The sequence below is a fragment of the Epinephelus lanceolatus genome, chromosome 23 (genome assembly GCF_041903045.1).
Source record: "Epinephelus lanceolatus isolate andai-2023 chromosome 23, ASM4190304v1, whole genome shotgun sequence".
Classification (NCBI taxonomy): domain Eukaryota; kingdom Metazoa; phylum Chordata; class Actinopteri; order Perciformes; family Serranidae; genus Epinephelus; species Epinephelus lanceolatus.
Window position 1 is genome coordinate 16,582,561 of NC_135756.1, and position 20,575 is coordinate 16,603,135.

Consider the following 20,575-nt stretch of genomic DNA (forward strand, 5'->3'; position numbering starts at 1 on the left):
ACTTCATGTTTTGCAACCTACAGAACGTGCTCTGTCTGATCAGGGCCTTATGCAGTTTTGTTGTGCAGAGCTTTTGTTTGGAACATGGTAAAAATTAGACTGAAGAGTAAACAGAGCAATAACAGAATATAAAATATAAAATAGTGTCATCTGTATAAAGATTTATTAACACATCAAAAATATGACAGAGGACATTATTAACATAAATAGAAAATAGACTAGAGCCAAGTGAAGAGCCCTGTGGAACTCCTTCACTGATGAGCTGTGTCTTAGAACACGGCTTTTCATGTTGAGGTTCCCAATACATAATCCTTCAACATTGCTTATGGGCTGAATTTAAAAGAGAAAAAGAGCACAAAAAGAGGTTTTGACATACAGTGCTACACCTCATTTGCTGACCTGACAATACAAGAGTGTGAAAACTCTTCTGTCATCTGCTGCCGCTGGGGAACACAGCTCTGTTTCATAGAAGTGAATACCAATGCTGCTAAAGTGATGTTCATGCTGTCAGTGCATACAGGACAGCTTTTTAGCCTTGGGTAAAGAGATACCATGGTGTGTGAATGATTTTTTTAGTACATATAGATTGGATGATGCTAATTTGTCAAATCAGTTGCCCTAAGTGGCAGAAGAAGCTCTGCAACCTTCACAGAGAGTATCTTGTCCAAGAGCACATCTTCATTTAGAGATAAGAAACTCTAAGGCAGCCATCTCTCTTTCGTTTTCTCTCCCTTATACACAGATTGTAACGACAATGTACAATCAAAGGCCTTGCAGATGAAAGGCAGGAAATATAGCAGCTGTTCTCAGAGTGTGAGCAATGGGTAGGCTTCCTCTACCAAAAGAGATACAAGTATAGACTACCAAAAGCACAAGCTAATATTCTTTACCCACAAGAAACTGAGAGGAAGAAGGCTTACTGACTTAAGACAGTGAGCTACATTTTGCAACAAGGGCAACAGAAAGCAGCCTTGTACATTTGAAAAACAATAATGAAAGAGACAACAAAGTCAATACCAACATTAAACCAACAACAAAGCTGTTCCTTCTTCTTCCTTCAAGTATGGGCTCAATGCCCACTCTGATATTCAAAGAGAGCCAGAGGAAAAATTAATTTTGCATGTCTAAGTATGACTGAGTGTTTTGCTCGTTTGCAGTCTCTGCCAGCGTACGTCTTATCTATACATGTGGATTGCTTCCTATAAAGTCCCAGACTTTGTGTGAATGGGCTCTATGTTCGTGTATTAAACTTTTCATGTATTAGAGCACTGCACCGAGCCAAGCAGGATTACTGCGTGACCTCCACTACACTCTGCGATCTGAAAACAGAGGCAGCCAGTGTAGCACAGCAACCATCCTGCCACAGCAGGCAGAGCGAGTGATAGGCACTGTGTTGCTGTGAGAGTGAGATTTAATGAGTTCAACACCAAACAAACACCGTCACTGCAGCCGTCACCAGCCAACCCCACTGACCCACTCCACCACTCTCTCCACCTCTCACACTCCCTCTCATACTGAGGCATTAACGTCTTCCCCCAGCTGTTTACTTTCTGTTATTGCTCATTAAGTCCAACTCTCTCTTCTCAATCTTAATGCAGATTTGGAGCCTGGCTGAACCATTTCAACTGTCAGAAACCCCCTCACACCCCAGCTCATTGACTCAGTAGTTGGATAATCCTGTGAATACATGGCAAGCGAAAAGGGGACAAAAATGAGAATGGATCAGACAAGAAGCCAAGTTTCATGACAGCTTGACTTTTTTATTTACAATACTGATAATACGACAACAACTATCTTCCTATACCAACCATAAAGCTGTTAATATTCAATTCAAGATTTTAGTTTGCCTGTTGCTTGAGTTGTCTATGAAGATGACACGCACTGTCACTTTGGTTTAAGTGAGAAGTCCTTTAGGGCCAAAGTGAAAACAAACAACAAAAGTCAAATGCTGCCATATAATTAGCTAGCTATATTTGAGAAAGAGCTAAAAAGGAGAACGGTGAAAGAAAAACACATTACAGCAACAACAGCCCAGATACTCATTTTCACAAAGTTTATATTAAATGAGGACGTTTTAATTTGGGTACAGCGGATAAGTAGCTAATCATCAAGCCAGACTGACAGAACTCAAAGGTCACAGATGTTGGTTTAGGGTGCTTTACAGTATGGCAGAACAGAGGTGCAACAGTGATAAGGAGTTTAAATGTGTTTGCTCGACTGATTTGGAAATTGTGGTGCCCTCCTCTGCACAGGACGTACAGCCTGTTATGCATCATCCCAAATCTGATTTAGACAAGCTCTGCAAAAACTGCAGCTCAATGTATGGCCAGCATGGTTGTCCTCAGCTCTAGTATGAGACGAGGGGATCTTGGCTCTTCATGACTGGCCTGGCTGGCTCTGATAACTGAATATAGGTGTACTGGTATGATACTGGTACGCCTGTGGTCACGCCAGCTGCTCTCACTTCCCCTTTTACCTGCCCAGATCCCACAAGAGATTCAAGATCTCACCCGTAGCTTTGTAGAGCGGGGGAACTAAGGACTTAACAACCAGTGCAACAAAATACTTGTAAACAGATTCAAGAGGTTTTTACCAGGAGCCGAATTATCATCTTCCTCTCCAAAAGAAACAGACTCTGTGATTTAAAGTGGTAACAACATTCAATCAAGCAGTTTGATGTTAAAAAATACGTGTTTTTCCAATGCTGCTGGTCATAGAGGGGTGTGAAAATGCAAATAGGACAGTGTTTGGTTTGTCTGTTCTGGGCTACTGTAGAAACATGGTGGTGCAACATGGCGGACTCTGTGGATGAAGACTCCCTCCCTCTGTAGATAAAAAGGGCTCATTCTAAGGTAATAAAAACACAATGATTCTTATTTTCAGGAGACAGAAAACATACTTGTTAAATTGCATTGTGTTTCTGCCCATATATCCCCCTAAATCCTACACGCTGGACCTTTAAGCAGAACTGAGGGGATTGCGAGATTTTGGAACATCGCTATCTTTAGGTCAAGATTCTAAAAACATTACACAGGACACATTAAAGGAGCTATATGTAAGAAATCTAAAGCAAATAGTCGTAAAATCCTCCTAATATGTCACAGAGACTAAGGAATAATGTTCATATAACATACTGATCTCACCGACAACAATAGTACAGCCAGAATATTCACATTTAAAAAAAAAATTTACAGTCCGCAAATCATGTTTATGTTTTGAATTTGTGCTTTGGCCTGTTGCGCCACCCACCGCTGTCTACCAGTCACGCAGTCAGTAGAGTCTCAGCATCAGTTAAAGTTACGACTGAGCTACAGCAACACGGCAAGCAGCATTAGCAGTGTCCCGGTACATAGCATTGGCAGCCGGCTTCTCCTCAGCTGTATCCCGGCAGCAGCGTTAGCAGCAGAGAAGCTGGACTTGCTCAAACGGTCCGCTGGAAAACCGAAGATCAAGGACGCGGCGATGCGGCCCTGCCACAGCAGCCGCCCATGGGCAAACAAATCAGTCTCCAGCGTGACGCTGTCGGGGGGGGGGGGGGGGGGGGGACGGACACGACTCGCGGCAGTATTTTGAATTTGAGTGCAGTAACCGTTTTGGCTACATTCTTACATACAGCGCCTTTAATTTACTTTAACCTCTGCTTATCACTGAAAACACAACATAAGCTTCACTGATGTCTGACAGGAAATGGGTTACATATGTGACAACTTTTAACTCTGAACAAAACAGACCTGTTCCTCTATACTCATGTTTAATCTTTACTTTGCTTTACCTCTTTACTTTACTGCTGCCTAACAAAACATCTTAGGAAACGAACTAGACAGCTAGACAAAGCCAACAACCTTGTGGTACCACAGCACTTTTTTTTGTACTGCAGTTTTGTGATAATTAACCCAAAACAAACAGGCCATAAAGGCATAAAATAAGAGTTAAAAGGTTAAGACTTTGGCACAGCCATGCTGCTGATACATTTTTCTCCCTGCCACCTACTTTGACAGGTTATAGTATGTTCTGTTGTGGTTATGTTTATGGGACTACTAACAATGATGCCAGTACTATGGCATAGAGTAGGTAAGCTCACAGCCAGCTCGCTCAGACACTGTAAGTGTTTAAATTCTGATGAAGCCCTTGGTGCCAGCGTGTGCGGTCTTTGCGAGAGAAAACCTCGCAGAGCGTTTTACATATCAATGGACACATGGCCCCAAAGGCCTGACTCACTGAAATCCACATGTAAATGTCTGGTAGCTGTTAGGTGCTGCACTCACTCAATGGTGGATGGGAAGTAAATTAACTCTATGAACACCCCAGTTTCATTTCTGCTTTAAAAATCAACACAGAGGCATACAAACCACCCCGGGGCTAAAACACCTTGCGATTAATATGGTGACAGCTTTGGAAATTCACATAAATGTAAAAGCTGTCTTTACAATTCACAATTTGCATGTGCAGTGAAACAATACAGAGACCTACTTCTTTTTATCTACTTAAAAAAAAAAAAAAAAAAGAATCAAACAAAAAACACCAAGCTCAATGCTCAACAGTTAACTCAAAATATAAAATTTATTTAACAATGCAGATTTGGTTCAGGTCTGACTATGCTGTTAGCTGATGGCTACCTCCCTGTGTGAGAGCTGGAGCGGCACAGAACAGCGCAGGCGAAGTTCTTTGTCTTCTCTGGTGAGAGATGAGAGCCCACCCACTGCAATCAAACGTGAATCCCTCAGCTGCTCCTCCTCTCAGCCCTTCACTAAATCAACAGTCTATTTACAGCAATAGCACAGAGCCTCTGCGTGCGTGCATGCGCCTGAGCTGCGTGCATGCACACACAAACAAAATTATCATTAATGATCACAAAACTGAGCCAGGGCAGGAGAAACAATGGCCTGAATCTGAGGCAACCATCTAATGAGCAAATCTAACAGACAAGATTTTCTGTCTGTCGTAAAGATAAAAAAAACCTGAATTTCAACACTGACATGTTGAGGAAACTGCACACAAAACCAGAATTTCTGTGTAGTGACAGACACACGGCTAATATTATCAAATTGATACAGACGAGATGTGCAGAGGGAGATTACAAGCTACAGTCAAGTGTCGGGTGTGGATAATGTAGGTTGCACTTTCCTGATAAGGCTTTTTTTGCTTCATTCATACGCACACATTTCAGCCAAAACTAAGGGTCACTTTTAAGAACAGAGCTCCGTGTCACTGGCCCATATGCTAACAAATGACCAAACATGTAGCTAGCCCATCATCACTCCTTCGTTTTTCCACATTAAAGCAGCAGTGCACGTGAGCGGCAGAGGCAGAGGCAGGCTGAGCTTCCCAGCGCCAGTGAAAAAAAATCATGTGAAACAAAGAGAGGAACTTCAGTCCATCTGTTTTTCTAAGGGAACTCAGCCATGCGTGCAGGAAGCGTCACTGTTTGCACTGCGGGATTAACAGTGAGGGCCTCAAATCTCCTAACTGTCAGAGATGCCTTGCTCCTGGACCCGCAAAACAGGACTGTCAATCAAGGTGGTGGGCCCCCTTCTGACTAGAAGGGGCCTCGTCCACAATTGACTAGGTTACCTTATGTTCACTCATGAGGAAATAAAAAGGGGAGAAAGGCAGGAGCTTGGTTAGGGCTGGGTGGTGTAGCATATTTATAAGGATAACTGCATGGACGCAGACAAACGCGTACTCAACAATCGCAAAAAAGGAGATGTCGGAAGCAGAAGTATTTGTAAGATTTAGATTGATAGAAAAAGATAACTAAGACAAAGGAGAAAAGAAGAAAATGTTTTTATCCTACGATTACACTCTTTTCATGAATCTCCACAAGCACACAGCCAAAGAGCCACAAGATACGAATCTTAAGACATACACCAACAAAACCATTTGAATCTAGGTATTATATCATCAGCTTTAGACTTAAAGACACAATAAATATCTCACTAATTCCATACCATCACTGGCTGTCTGTGCACAGCAGGTGGGCCATTCCCCACATCGTCTTAGTCAGTGTTTGGGCTTCTTACTACAGATTAAACATTAACCTGGAGCCACAATAAACATTACACAAAGTGATAACTGGACTTTAAGGTTACCCGTATGGCCAATACCTACTGAAGCAAGGCTAAGTAGTGGAATAAACATGGCCCATTACTGGGCGTACTGTAGATTCCCATCTAAACAACATATAATTTGGCTGTGAATAATCTACAGCATCGGTTTTGTGTTTTTGTTGGTCCTGTACGTTCACACCTACAGTATGAGCTGTTTTTGAAGGTTTCTGTAACCCTCTTAGCTTCTTTGTGTCTCCTGCTGTCAAGTTTTTTCTATTATGTCATAACAACAAAGAGTTTCATGCGTTTATGCAACGCCGACACCAGACGAGAGCTTTCCCCATTCTCCATCGTGCTCCTATTCACTCAATCGCTCTCTCGGTCAGGAACAGGCAGGAAAACTGCTGGCTCCTTCGCTACAGTAACCTGCATCTAGTTGGTTCAGTCGCGTAATAACAGCGCTGAGTGCAGATTAGCTGTCTGTGACTGTGTGACATGGTCTGACACAGCAGCGGGAGGTGGGAGGTCACAGGGGCTTCTGTAAACGGGAAACACAAAAGACCCCACCGTTGACGCTGTCCGGATGTCATGTTGCAGAGGCACAATGGGTCCAAAACACCAAGCAGAGTGCGGATAAAGCTCAGGATTGGTATTCTACCCCGGGAGGATGGAGGGATGTGGTTCGGGAGGGGAGTAAGGGGAGGACATTAATATAAAAAAAAGAAGAGGGGAGGGAGTGGACACTGCCCTGAAAAGCCAACCCTCTGATTGTGGACAACTGCATAAATCAGGATTACTGAAGGAATACTGCCTCAACAGTCACATCAAGGAAAATAAATTCTTGAAGCAACATGAAGCACAAATGTGACACACAACATACCTGGATCACATGGCTAATTTGGGGTGGAATGATAAGACCCATATACACTGGCATTTACACCAGGTATTATGATGGATCCTGGGGCTGATGAAGCGTGCAGCACCCCTCCCACCAACTCCCCACAGTCTTGGATATAATTCATCTGTGGCCATGCTTCACAGGACTGCTATCCAATCACTTTCAGACCTTCCGGCAGCAACTGAAAGGTTGAAAAGTACAGCTGAGACGCAGTTTTGTTTTCATAAAAATGTCTTAAGATCTCCTCTGATGTAATGAGATTTTATATATGAACATATATACACCTCAAGGCTTCAGGCTAATGCCATTATAAAGATAAACACTTCATTAGGACGATGGACTCAGAAGTGACTTAAGAAGTGTGGTTTCAAAGAGCTAAAGAAAGCAAGGTTTACTCATTTGAGTTAAGTCTCAAACTCTGCTCCTTGGTGTTACAAACCCATTGTTTTTCCCGCATCTTTTAGCAAGCTACCTTATTAGAGTCTATTTCTTTCATACCACATAAATTGAGCAGTATTTGTTTACCCAAAGTCACGTGACAGCATGATGTTACACATACAGCATCCAGCAATTCTTTAACCAATATAAATTAAAAATAAATTAAGCTTAAATTTCAAAATCTTTGTATAGAGTTCATCTATTAAATGACAAGTGTGAGACACTTAATGATCAATAACAGCCTTGTTAAGGGGATAAAAATCCATGAAGTTCTACGACCAGATAACCTTTTAAACATCTCCCTTTTGTGACCATAGAAAAATTATAAAACCACATTTATACAAACATGTCTTCTTCTTCTTCGGGTCATTCTCAATTTAATATAAACAGCTGTAAAGATAATTCTACACACTTCCTTTTCTCTCCCATTCTCTGCATTAATATCCATAGGCCAGACATAACAAGAGCTCGTGCTAGCATTCAAAATAGGCTTAGTCCTTTGTAATCTACCTGTGCTCAAATTCCAGCAGCTTACTGCTTGAAAGCATTTGTAAAGCGAGTAGAACGATGAATACATGCAAATAATAGCACAACTATCTACACAGTGTGTGCAGTCAACCCCACACAACAAGCTGAATGTAAAGCTCTTTGAAATGGCACACTCCTGTCCAAGAACACGGTGTTCCAAAGTTAAAGCAACACGTCCAAAAGAAAGACTGAAAAGCCAGTGGCCAAAAGTTAGGCCCGTCACTGGAGAATAACCCCAGTTTAAGGTTTAGGACTACAGTTTGGCAAGAACTGGACAATAAACAAGTTGTCTCTTGCCACTCAAGGCTATAAGTTTGCAACAGAAGGGTGTGAAAGAGTAAGGGATACACAGAAAAATCCAGTGTAAAGTCAGTGTAAACCAACACTTAATGCCTTCTCCGTGACTATATGTCAATAGATAGCACAAAGAGTTCAGGCTAGTGGCATGCACACACAAAGACTGTACATTTGGTGTTGAAAGCAGGCTGCCATCCATCGGCCTGGCTTAGGACAAAGCTTAAACCCAGTGATACGACATGCTGAGGTCATTCTGACATTCATTTTCATGAATTCCCTAATGGCCCACGCTCTAGATTCTCAGCTCTCCAGTGGCTGCAGCAAATTAATGCGTGAGGGCTCTCAGTGTCAGCCCATAAGAAAGAAGCCGCTCCTGTCTAAAAGGCGGTGTGAGTTTCGGGTTTTGGTTACACCAGGGGGAGAAGCAGGGATAGGGAGCACAGAGAGGAGGTTGTTACGACTAGCTTTGCTCTGGGGACACAAACAGAAGGAAGGAACTGTTTCCCATACCAGTAACCTGGAGGAGCCCTCCCTACTTTAACCCAACAAGATGGACTCGTCAGCTGAGAATCTATGTGTTATGTAAGACAGTCCATACATATAAACACACATGGCTTTCTTCCACAACATTTGCTGACCACTGCTCACCAATGCCATCGTAAAAAACAAACATAAGTCATTGTATGGACTTAAGCAGGTGGTATACTGAAACAGCAAACCTGCTCTTGCCTGTCAGTCAAGTTGCTCAAGAAGGACAAGGGGTGACTGTGTGTGCTGCAATCCTTGAAAACTCTTGGTCTGCCTGCTTCACCACTCTGTCATGGCTGCCATAGCCTACACATTAGCGGAGTCGAGCGCGGGGGGGGGGGGGGCTTGAAAAGTAGCTTGAAAAGAACATGCTGCAGCTTCCTTGTTGATGTGTACTTACACACTGCAGCCACATGCAGTTTCAAATGTATAGGCAGCTGAATGCAGCTCTAATGTGATGGTACAAGGCAGGATGTATTATGAAATGTAGAATCTCTATTGCATAATCAGATATGTAAGCAAACACAACTAAAAATATAGTAATTCTTCAATTTCATTAAACACTTAAAAGGGATCAAACTACCAAGATTTTCAAACTTTCCCTTTTTAATCGCTATGATCACCCTGTTGGGACAACTTTCCCTTGTTTTTGGTTCGTTTTGACCAGCCCTGCTCTAACCCCATATTTGACTAAGCTGTACAGCCATCCCATCAGCTGTTCTTAGTCCCTCCCTCTTGTGGTTTCCGGCTAGTAACAGGCTACCCAATCATTAAGCTGGTTTCCACTGTGCTGGGACAAAAACAAACTACTTGTTCATACTGTTTTTCTAGAACATTGCATGGACTGGAAATGTATTGTTATGGTCTACTTTAGAGCTCCCTCTGCACAGCCCCAAGTGAAGTTGAACAAATAAATCAGCAGCACAAAAGTAAACAGGGCGACTTGAAAAGCAGAACACACTGGATGTTGCCTAAAAGTTCAAGTATTCAACAGTGAAAACGACTGCAGGCTCATGACACCTGCTGTACCACTTCACAAACAGCTGCCACCTTCACTCCCAACTCCAATATCTATGAAAAACAACACATTACAACCACTTAGAAATGACACAAGTTACCCTGCCATATATTTGCCTGCAGACACTGAAGTACAGTGAGACACACAGATCAGGTGGCCATTTTGATGTTGAAATTAACCAGCACACTAGCCAGCCAGCTCAGCAGCGTTACAAGGTAACATCTCAAGTGGCAGAGGCAATAACACAATTAGAAAACCCTCAGTAGGGTTACAAAGCAAAGCTAATGAGACCCTGAATGCAGCATTAACGCCAACGTGTTTTTTACGAGCAGAACAAAAGACAGCAGCATTTTCAGTTGACGTTAGCCTTACGTTATGTAAACAAGCTCCAGTGTCAACGTGTAAAGGGGCAGTTTGACAACAACAGGCTGAACAATGAAAAGAATAGAAATTAAAATGGCCATAAGGTGTTTATACAGTCTACCGCTGCCAGGTAGTGGTGCAACAAGATGACAGACATTCCTGGAAAAGGAGAGTAACGTTAGCGTCTACTCGGCTGTTGCAGTAATTTTCAAATATAGACACCAAGCTAGACAGCTAACGTTACAAATATACAGAGTTGGACAAATGGACATGGGAGCGATGTGATTAGCGTTAGCTAACACAGCTGTCCCGATAAGCGACTGAAGCTTCGCAGGACAGAAATAGCTAACACTTGGCTTTGCTAGCAAAATGTTGTTTACACAAAAACATCAGTCATTCACAATGAAAGCTCTTTCTGCTTTGGGTTACGAAGCTAAACAGGCAGCATCGACAAATACCTCGTATCACATTTTCACATACATCAGGACATAGCTGACGAGACAGCGAATGAGCGACTGTTGTTTATGTTCTGAAAGGATACAGTTTCACCACATCGGTATCCATTCGCCTTTTACCCGGACTTGGAGACGACATTTTTCCTATTTCCACCGCAGAACACCAGTAAGTAAACCGAAAGCTAGCCCCCGAAACGCTAGACAGTCTAGCAAACGGTACTATCCGAAAGTTAACATTTGCCTTCGGAAATGTTCACAGCAAAACGTCCTCACAGTCCAACGTCTCTGTCCTAGTGAGTAGCTGAGCTAACGTTAGACCTCCGCTGTTCACTGCCTCTCATCGTTCTGACCATGGTTCTGACAAGCTGGGATCCCTCCGCGGACTACGTCATAAATCTGCGACGTTACGTCACCACAAAGTGCTGTCTTTGTAGTTTTATGTAGAAAACCTTTGGTTTTCTATCTTAAAATGCAAGTGAACGTGCCATTTGACACCACTTACACTGTTATTTTATATCTAGAGATTAAGAAACATTATAGAAATAAGACAAAGAAGAAACCTAAGTGTGAAGTCTTCAGGATTTTGCAATAGAGTAGGTTGCCCTCATTTCTGTGGCACTGGCTCTGTCTTGGTTTTGTCTGTCTTCCATGTTCTGTGCCAGAGGAAGGTGACACACCCACATATGTCAAAATAGCTGGCATCTGACAATCCTTGAAATCCCAATGACACTAACAGTGAAGTAAATGTTGCAGCACATAGATCTTTACATCTCATTTGTGCCTTCTCCCTGCTAAATGACCAAATGAGATTTAAATGGATGGTTCAAAATGTTTAAAGCAAGACTGCATAGGGGGAACTTATCCATAGATATTATATTACATACAGTCAATGTCAGCTGGCACACACAGTTTGCAGAAGCAGGCTCAAGTCAAACATGGACGCCAAGCAGTCTTCTGCTGTGGAGGCGTACGCAACAAAGTACATTTAGCCACCTAAAAAAAATCCCCCCTCAAAAAAAATCAGTTTAATTGTATTTCATTTTCAACGGGAAAATTAAGCCTCTCTTTCAAGCCAGACTCCATTGAGAAAAACAGTGATTTAACACTGCTGAACACAGCTGTTGCTGGTCGAGCACTGCCTCAAACATTCATTTTGTTTGTGTTATTGTGTGACTTTGGGGTGTAAAAGGGTTAGTACAGATTCAACAAAGTCACACAATAACACACACAGTAACAAACATGTTAAAGCAGCAGTAGACCAGCAGCTCCTGTGTCCAGAGATCTAAAATGACTGTTTTGTCAATGGAGTCTGGTGGTTCTGACAAGAGCAAAGATGGAGAACTGAAGCCATTAACAGCTTTCTTGTTGGAACAAGCTGTCTGACAGAAAGGTAAAGCAGTAAGAATACTGTCAATATAGCATACACTTAAACTGATAGATTTTTTTTAGATCCAACTTATTTAGGTGGCTAAAATAAGTTTTTTTGCTGACCCCATCCACAGCAGTACATTGTTTAGAATTCATGTCCGACTCCAGCCTGCTTCTCCAAACTGGGGCATGCTGACCACAGTTCTACTGTATGTAATACACTGACTATGGATAAGTACCTCATAAAACCTCACTTCAAAAATCTGGAATATCCCTTTAAGTGAAGTTGAAATATACAGTATACAAAAAAAGACCGAATGAAGAGTGTTTTCAGGAGCACAATCATGGCTACAAATATTCATACCATTGCTCCAAGGATGCCCTCATACCTGCTCAGATAACTGCAATCGTTTTTTCATGTGTCCTCAAATGATCCAGCGACAAGGCTGCCTATTGATAAACACATAATAGTCATTTGTATAAAACTGTGTATTCTGAGGAACACAGTGTTTGTGTAACTGTCATCTCTCTGAACCAGAAGTTAGGATGTTTACAGGCAACAAAATGGCTGCCAGTGAGTGAGTGCTGAACAGTAACATAGAGCAGCAAATGGAATAGATGAGGTAATCACAGATCACATTTGTGTAAAATCACAGAAAACCTTTCAGAAGTCAGTCACTGTGCAACTTGCAACAGTTGGTACTAAAATATAATCTTCTATCTATAATCTAATCATTTCATTCTTCTTCTGTTGAGTGACAATCTCAGAGGATCAACATGCAAAGTGAAACAAAACTTTCAGAAGAGCATTTTATTAAACCCTTTTAGGAAACTCTACGAAGATAAAAGCACATGCAAGATAGAGAGGACTGCATTAGCAGTGAGATGTCAAAGGAAGGCAAAAGGAAGTACAAGCCATCCTGAAACTAATAGAAAACAGGTTTGTAGCTCATGGCACGTGGTTCTACCTGCCTGCAGTAATCAGGATTGACAAAATGAAAACACTACTCCAAAAGGATTGTTCTTTTCAAAGAGAACTCATGTCCACGTTAACTTTCAAGCACAACAGTACACACACAGAAAAATGACTTCCTCACAGTTTGTTTTTTGCTAATCTGAGGTTAAAAATTGACCACTCCCTCATATGACTCAACATACATTGAAGGTAAACATTGCCTTTCCAGTGTCAAGCCGTTTAGCCCGTTCTCACAGATCTCTTGTCTCTTATATTCCACAGAAATACATACTGTCATGTTGTCACGAAGACTACCGAGGCAGACTTCATGTGAGGTTAGTAAATGCCTTCTTTGTGGCCAATTGGTACACTGAGATGTGTTCTATGATGACTACGTACTGTATGTATACACATGATCCAAGGGCTGTAGTGGCCCCTATATCTGCACATCCCAATCAGAATTCAAAGGTTTAAAAGCCACACTGGCATCCTTCACATAAGTCACTGTTCACAGAGAAGACACTCATTCATTTGCCTAAAGACACATTCCACTTCTTTTCCCTCCAGAAACACTTTGACTGTAAACACGACTTTAACGGATGGCATACATCGATATGATACGACACTCCTGTCATTGGTACTCCGGACTCTGTGCCACAGAAAGAAAGAGGGCAGTTCATCGGTTCAGTGTTGCGATGCTGTTCGGATGGAAACAGTCTACTGAGACGGAGAGGAGGATACCTGCCACTGACGGAATATAGCAAACACCCTTTTAGACTTGTCACGGGGGCCCTTGCAGGAAAAAGAGAACAAAGAAATGTCAGATATTGTTTAAATTAAAAGCTGTATGGCCAAGTGACACCAGTGAAATAAGGAAACAAAGTTCATAAATCTTGACTTGCCTGTCCTGGACTGCCTCCTGCTGTATTGTTCTTCTTCATGGGCATGAGGAGATCTAGAGCAGCCTTCCAGCCCTGTTGATTAAGTGTTGAGTCTCGATCAGACAACGTCCCTGGCTCCACATTCTCCTTTCCCACAGAGATCCAGGGACACCAGTCTCTGTGCTGAGCGAGGGGGTCAAATACGTTCTTGTGCATGAGCTCATCCTGAAAGAGAAGGAATTAGGTTGTAATTTAAAAGTAAGAAATGCAAACCTTCTTTCAAATTTAAAGGGTCAGTCCACCCCAAAATCATGGAACACTCAGCTTGTGGAGCTCAAAGCACCACAAAAAAAAAAAAAAAAAAACAAAGAAAAAAACAAGAAAATGCAACAGCAATGTCTCTTTCCAGACATGATCCTCTTACTTATGATATCCCACAGACCTTGTTGTGAGCGGTTTCACGTAGGAACTATTTTCTTTCTAGCGAAGTACATCCACCAACTGTATCACTACGCAGAAGGAAACGTACATTTACTCATTGATGAGGGGCTTGTGCTTGTGACAGTACGAAATGTAAACATTTTTTCCACTCACTCTTACATAATAGTGGCATAATTTTCAGGTGTTTGATGATTGTATAGTGTTAACGTCCTGTGCTATGACTATGACGAAACACTGCTTGCAAAGTAGGGGTTTTTGACCGTTATTGTCATCTCAGAAGAATTTCTGCTCCCTCTACCTGTGTACAATTCATCATCATTGTCGTTTTCGTCATTGGCTGATGTTACTTATACCAACTATTTCTTTTGGTGTCTTATAAACCCATGAGGGTTGGGCACTTTTAGGTGCATGACACGGGAATAAAAGAAACTAAAATAAACTATACCCCCAGGATTGAACCAGCGTTGATTTTGTATTAGAAAGAGTTAACCAGCACTGACCGACTCGGCTTCACCATCCAGGTCGAGAGGTGGATTGTCAATTTTAATGTGAAAGGCACACCACCACAGTTTCTTACAACCAGGGTGGGACAAATTATGGTTGCCAGTGAGGGGTGCACAGTTGTGACGCAACTATCACAGGTCGCCACAGTAGAATGTGGACACCTGACCTGAGCCTGATGGGACCCGTCAGAAGACGATGGGTTGGGCCAGGTTCGGATTACAAATCAGAAATTTTGCTTGGGTTCGGTCACTTGACATGCTGCTGTGTTGTGCTATGGCCTATTCAAGTGCTGGAATTTACGTGACAGCCTGAACACAACACAGGCCAATAGTTACATTTCAGGCAGGAGGCAGTAAATATTCAGACTGAGCTAATGAAAAGGGAGGACAAGCTGTAACCATGATAACAGTTACTATGTCAAGGAACAAACTGCGTCAGGCTCAGTTATAACTGTCTCAGACTCAGGTCGGGTTCGGTCAGGAAAATGCGGCCCGAGTCGCGCTCTACGCCACAGCCAATAAACAAATTCTACGATGACAGCGTAAACATTTTCAGTTGCAATTGAACTATGTGGCATACCACTTAACATTGTTTATGGCTGTGATTATTTTTGTGATGTTATAATATATAGTGTACAGTGACAAACTCAAGTGCGAAACACTAGTTCTGAATTTAATGTGTCTACTCCCCACCCTTTTCCAGCACCTGAGGTAATTGGTATGCATTGCATCCAGGTTTTGACCCAGGTAATTTCTGAATTATCATGACCAGGGATTAACCCATGTTGGCTGGACTGATTTGAACTGACAAAGGAAAGGCTGAGCACAGGTCAGATAATCCCTGATCACTGGTGTAAAAAAGGTAGCCTATTAATAAGAAATTAGCTGCACTGACTTCTATGTAACAGATCTGCTCGGTAATACAAATGTAGAAAAAATCTGTCATGCACAAATGAGACTGCATAGAGGTGAGAACTAAAGATGTAATGAATGATGAACTGTGCAGCACTATCTGTTAAAATCATTGACAATACTCTCAAAACATCGCCTTAATGACCAGGCAGCACTGTCTTAGAAGTTAAGAAGCCCTGCGCCTTAATAAAGCATAAAAAACAAGACGTGAAATCAGCAATAATGTTAGTTCTTACAGGACCACCAAATGATGAGAGGCACAGGCGTTTAGGAGGGTGATACAGGCTGGCAGCGCCATCAGCCCCAGAGTTGTCCCCCTGTCCTTTACTACGAGTCGCAGGCCTTTTGCCCCTGGGCAAAGGACTCTGCAGCTCTTCACTGGGGCTTGGTGAGTCTCTGCTTCGGGCACGCAAAGACACAGGGGAGGCTCCCTCACCCTGTAAGACACACCAGAGCATGGTTATAAAAAGCAGTTTGGTACGTTTTCCATTGTTATCGAGAGAATCCTTGCTGATCAGCTTTCATTTGGCTAAAGCTTGCCTGGTCAGAGCGGGTGGAGTCCTGGCTCCTCAGCTTCATGCGACATGGAGTTGTAGCAGGGGTGGATGACGCAGAAGCAGGCTGGTCCACCTGACCCTCATGTGGGACTGTTGAGGCAGGACCTGTTGTGTGAGCAGGGGGGCCTACAGTGTTGGGTGAGACATCTCCATCACCTGACGTTCCCTCCATCTGGTGGAAATTCCACAAGCCCACCTTGCGCATACAGTAGGAGCAGGTGAGGATGGGCAGGTTCATCGCGTGCAGAGCTGGGCTGAGATAAAGAAATCCATGGCTCAGACATCTCGATCAGGTGGGGGAGTGCTAAAAATGTTAATGCCATGTTTTTCTCGGTTTCCTGAATGAACTCCCCTGAACTTTCATTGTATTTTCTTTCATGCAACTATTTTCTCTATTAAAAATTTGTGGAAATTAGCTTCCATGTTTGCTAACTCAGGTTTATGGCAATATATGTATATATAGAGAGATAGAGATGTCATTTCTTTAAAAGTACATAGTGTATTGAAGAGTCAAGAAGGGTTTCATCTCACCTTGCAGCCCAGCCACAGAGACAAACAATGCATGCAGCCACCTGGACCGCCAAAGGTTGAGAACATGGAGAATCTCCCTTTCTTTTTTGTTCGTCCTCTATCAGCTGCAGTATAACACTGATAACATCCTCAGTCAAAGACTGCAAGGAAACAGTGGAGATTAATTACATGTCATGTTTTCTAATAATTGAATACATCTACACATAAAGTTCACATTTTTCAACAATGAATATGACCTCCAGGAAAAGGCCCTTTTTGTAATGTGAACATAATGCTTAAGAGTGCGTTAGTGCGTAACTCTTGAATTCTCTCCTGCCTCACCATAGACTTTAGCTGCTCTGGCTTCATGGCAGGCAGCTGCTGTGCAAGGAGACAGGTGCGCTGGAAGCGCTCTAGGAAGGCAGCGAGAAGTGCTGATGGTTCACAGGCTGGAACCAGCCAGTACCGCTCTGAAATGACATCAACATTCACCTTAATATTTGTATAGATACCTTGTGATTTAATCAGCTGAAATTCAATGGTCATGTTATACATATCATTTTTGTTAAAATACATATGCAGTACAGAGTGCTTGCTCCTACCTGGACATGGAAAGTCAGGCCAGGGGCAAAACTTTTCATGCTGCGTCTGAAGTTGCCTTGATATCTCTGCAATGCGGGTTCCATCTATAAAAGAAAAAAGGATAGTGGCTTGACCTTTAATTTTTGGCAGTCTGGCAACATCAGCCTGACCTTGCCAAAATAAAGTGTGCCTTTGACTTTTTCTGAGACTTTAAAAGTGTTGCTCACATTTTTCAAAGTCTAAAGTTGGTTGTAGTGATGCACAAAGGAAAGCCTGGCAGCTGGAGCACTTGAGCATATCGCAGCCGACGTTGATCCAGCCATATCTGGCACACATCAGGGGGGACAGTGTGCGGGGTTTGCCTGCCCATTTCAAACAGTGCGATGCTAAGGAAAATCTCACTCTGACACAAACCAAGTATTGTCACATTCATTATTACTCAGGACATATCTATACATTTCTGCCATGGATCATCTGCTTTATCTTACATGAAACTAGGCCTGGGCGGTATCAATGTATTCCCACCTTCGTTCCTTCCTGACATTTCACCAGGGTCAACAGTACATGGCAATATTTGTGTATTAAAAGCGTAAAAGCTGAGCTACTGGTGACAGAAGTTATTGCAGTAAATATGTCATTGTCTAGCCTGCAATGCTGTGTTTCTAATACACAGTTAGCCTACCTAGACAACATGAACAGGCTACATGAAATATTAAAAAACACCAAAATTACAGATCAACAACTGCTGTCTTTATCAGTGATCAACTGGTTGTGTAATACAAGACCAACCGTGGATGCCTCATACTGGGTGAAAAGGTCAAAATGGGTAAAAGGATATTGAATAGGACTCCACTCTTGAGAAAAAGGCTTCTTCGTTCGTCGCCTGACAAGGTGCTTGAGTGTCGCTTTTTACTTCCAGAACTTTCCCATTTCCATGTCCACTGAAATCCAAATAAAGGGAAAACATATTTTCAGTTTCAAGACACTTGCTAAGTTTATGAAAGATGACAACAGCTGACACTGATTAAATTAATGTGTACTGCATGCACTTGCAAGCCGCAAGGCCTTTGACCCAAACCAAGAAACATGACCACATCACACCAGTTTGTTTTAGGACTGACTTTGAAATCTTACTGATTACTTTTCAGGCTCTTCATGGCCTGGCTCCAGATAACATGTCAGACCTGTTAGTCTCCTATGAACCTCTGCATAGTTTGAGATTCTTGCTTGCTCCAGAGTCCAGGCCCCAAGTCTGGCTTCACTGAAGCCTCTCCTAAAAACAGATTTCTACAGAAAGTATATCCTGACTTAATCTGAGCTGTCTGTCTATTTCATTGATATCTTATTGAAAATCTTATTAATTACTTTTAAGGCTCTTCGTGGCCTGGCTCCAGACTACATTTCAGACCTGTTAGTCCCCTATGAACCTCTGCATAGTTTTGGGCACGTCCCACTGGTAGGAGGCCCCGGGGCAGACCCAGAGCAAGCTGGAGGGATTACATATCTCATCTGGCCTGGGAACATCTTGGGGTCCCCCAGGAGGAGCTGGAAAGTGTTGCTCAGCCTGCTACCCCCGCGACCTGGCCTCGGATAAGCGGATGAAAATGAATGGATGGATAGTTTGAGATCCTCGGGCAGAGGTCTTCTGCTTGTTCTAGAGTCCATGCTGAAGACAAAAGGGGACAAAGCTTTTGCGACCAGAGCCCTGAGGCTCTGGTATGACCTGCCCGAGGATACAAGACTGGCTGAGTCACTGGCTTCGCTTCAGTCTCTCCTAAAAACGGACTTCTTCAGAAAGCATATCCTGACTTAATCTGAGCCGTCTATTTGAAAGCTACATTAATTATGTTATTTACATATTTATTATGCTGATCATGATTTTAGTTTTCGCCTTCCTTATTTTATCTTTTACTCAGCCAACATTTCATAACATGGTGTGTTTCACGCTCCTGCGCAGTGTACAGCACTTTGTTAACTGTGCTGTGACAGGTGCTATATAAATAAAGTTTATTATTATTATGTTGCTATTATAAGATTGCTAATTCCTCATAATAAATGTGCACAGATAGGCTGCAATGCTTGCTGCAGGCCTACATTTAATCAAACAACAACAATTTTCATACAACAGGCAGCACAGTAGCAGTAACATACAGTATTTCATTTGAATGAAAGTTGCGTAACGCGAGAAAAAAAAATGGAGAACAGCTCCATTCTCCCGAGCTGCAAAACCTGTCTACCACAGTAATGCATGATCAATTAATTTAACTTGGTAGCTGGACACCTAGTTGAAAACAGTCCAGAAATAAATAGCAAACTCACAGAGTGCCATGTTACACAAAACTTTAGGTCCCCACCCCCCTTATCTGTCGCGTTCACGCGAGCGATAGCACCATGGCTACCAAAACAAATGTGTCCGGCAGACGGACTAAACAACAAGCAAGCACAACAGTGTTGTCCAAACGCCTGCTCCTGGCCTACAAGCTCCCAAAAGCTGTGGAGACTCGCCAATCTTCAAAATACGCCGAGTTTAGGCGGCTAAAGAAGCACAGCTCTCGAGGCTAAGTGGCTAACCAAATTAGCTTCTGTCAACTTCTTCTTCGGCCCCTTCAACTCAAACAAACCGCGCGCGACCGTTCAAAACCCGCACCTGTTGGATCCGTTGTCTGCTGATGACACTCCTGCGTTAAGAAGTTCACGGACTTTCTCCGGAGATGCGAACGAAGACTTTTGTTGATTAGTGTTGCCGAGACGATCCCCGCGACTGCCGCCGAGAGTCGCCATGATCGGCTCTGTGGTCCCCCGGAAAATAAAACCTGAGAACAATCGTTCCGCTTTGTAAGACCCCAACCACAGCACATGATCGGGCCCACTGACCCTCCTTGTGTTCGTCACTGACAAACTCATTTGAATTTTGTGTTCTTTATCTGGCACAACATACCTATCAGAATGTCCTTTTTAAATATTTATCCAGAGGGTATTATTTATTCATCACAACAGAAAACCAGAGCCATAAAAGTGATTTATTATGAGGCAGCTCGATTCAGGGCCGTAGCTATGGAGTCATGGAGGGGCCAAATTTGCCAGGGGTTCTGAGGCTTCCCTATTTCCTATGTTAAATTATTCATTATTTATTATTTATCATAGTAAAGTATAGCTATACAGTCCTACTATATAGTTATGCTAGATACGAAAGCTACTGCTGTCTACATAGACTCCACATTCAGCGCAACATAATTTATTGGTATTTTACTCAAACTTCATGTGTTCTATATAAAATAATAAAGACATTAATCT

The 20,575-nt window shown here is 42.6% G+C and overlaps 2 protein-coding genes across 2 annotated transcripts in view; both read right to left on the minus strand.

Moving 5' to 3' along the window:
* ube2h (ubiquitin-conjugating enzyme E2H (UBC8 homolog, yeast)) overlaps nt 1-10,928 on the minus strand; it is a 35,266-nt gene extending 24,338 nt beyond the window's left edge. The window contains exon 1 of the mRNA XM_033614716.2: nt 10,659-10,928. Coding sequence (XP_033470607.1) covers nt 10,659-10,711 — 53 coding nt within the window. The 5' untranslated portion in view covers nt 10,712-10,928. The remainder of the gene's footprint in view (nt 1-10,658) is intronic.
* A 1,808-nt stretch (nt 10,929-12,736) lies between these two features.
* zc3hc1 (zinc finger, C3HC-type containing 1) lies at nt 12,737-20,076 on the minus strand. The gene is made up of 10 exons (XM_033614179.2): nt 19,929-20,076; nt 18,120-18,222; nt 17,509-17,659; nt 17,302-17,385; nt 17,042-17,169; nt 16,721-16,860; nt 16,173-16,443; nt 15,869-16,069; nt 13,798-14,001; nt 12,737-13,687 (listed from the first exon to the last, which is right to left on the minus strand). Exons 1-10 carry the CDS (start codon nt 20,060-20,062, stop codon nt 13,613-13,615), a joined length of 1,491 nt encoding a protein of 496 aa, XP_033470070.1. The 5' UTR covers nt 20,063-20,076; the 3' UTR covers nt 12,737-13,612.
* Between the last annotated feature and the right edge of the window lie 499 nt (nt 20,077-20,575).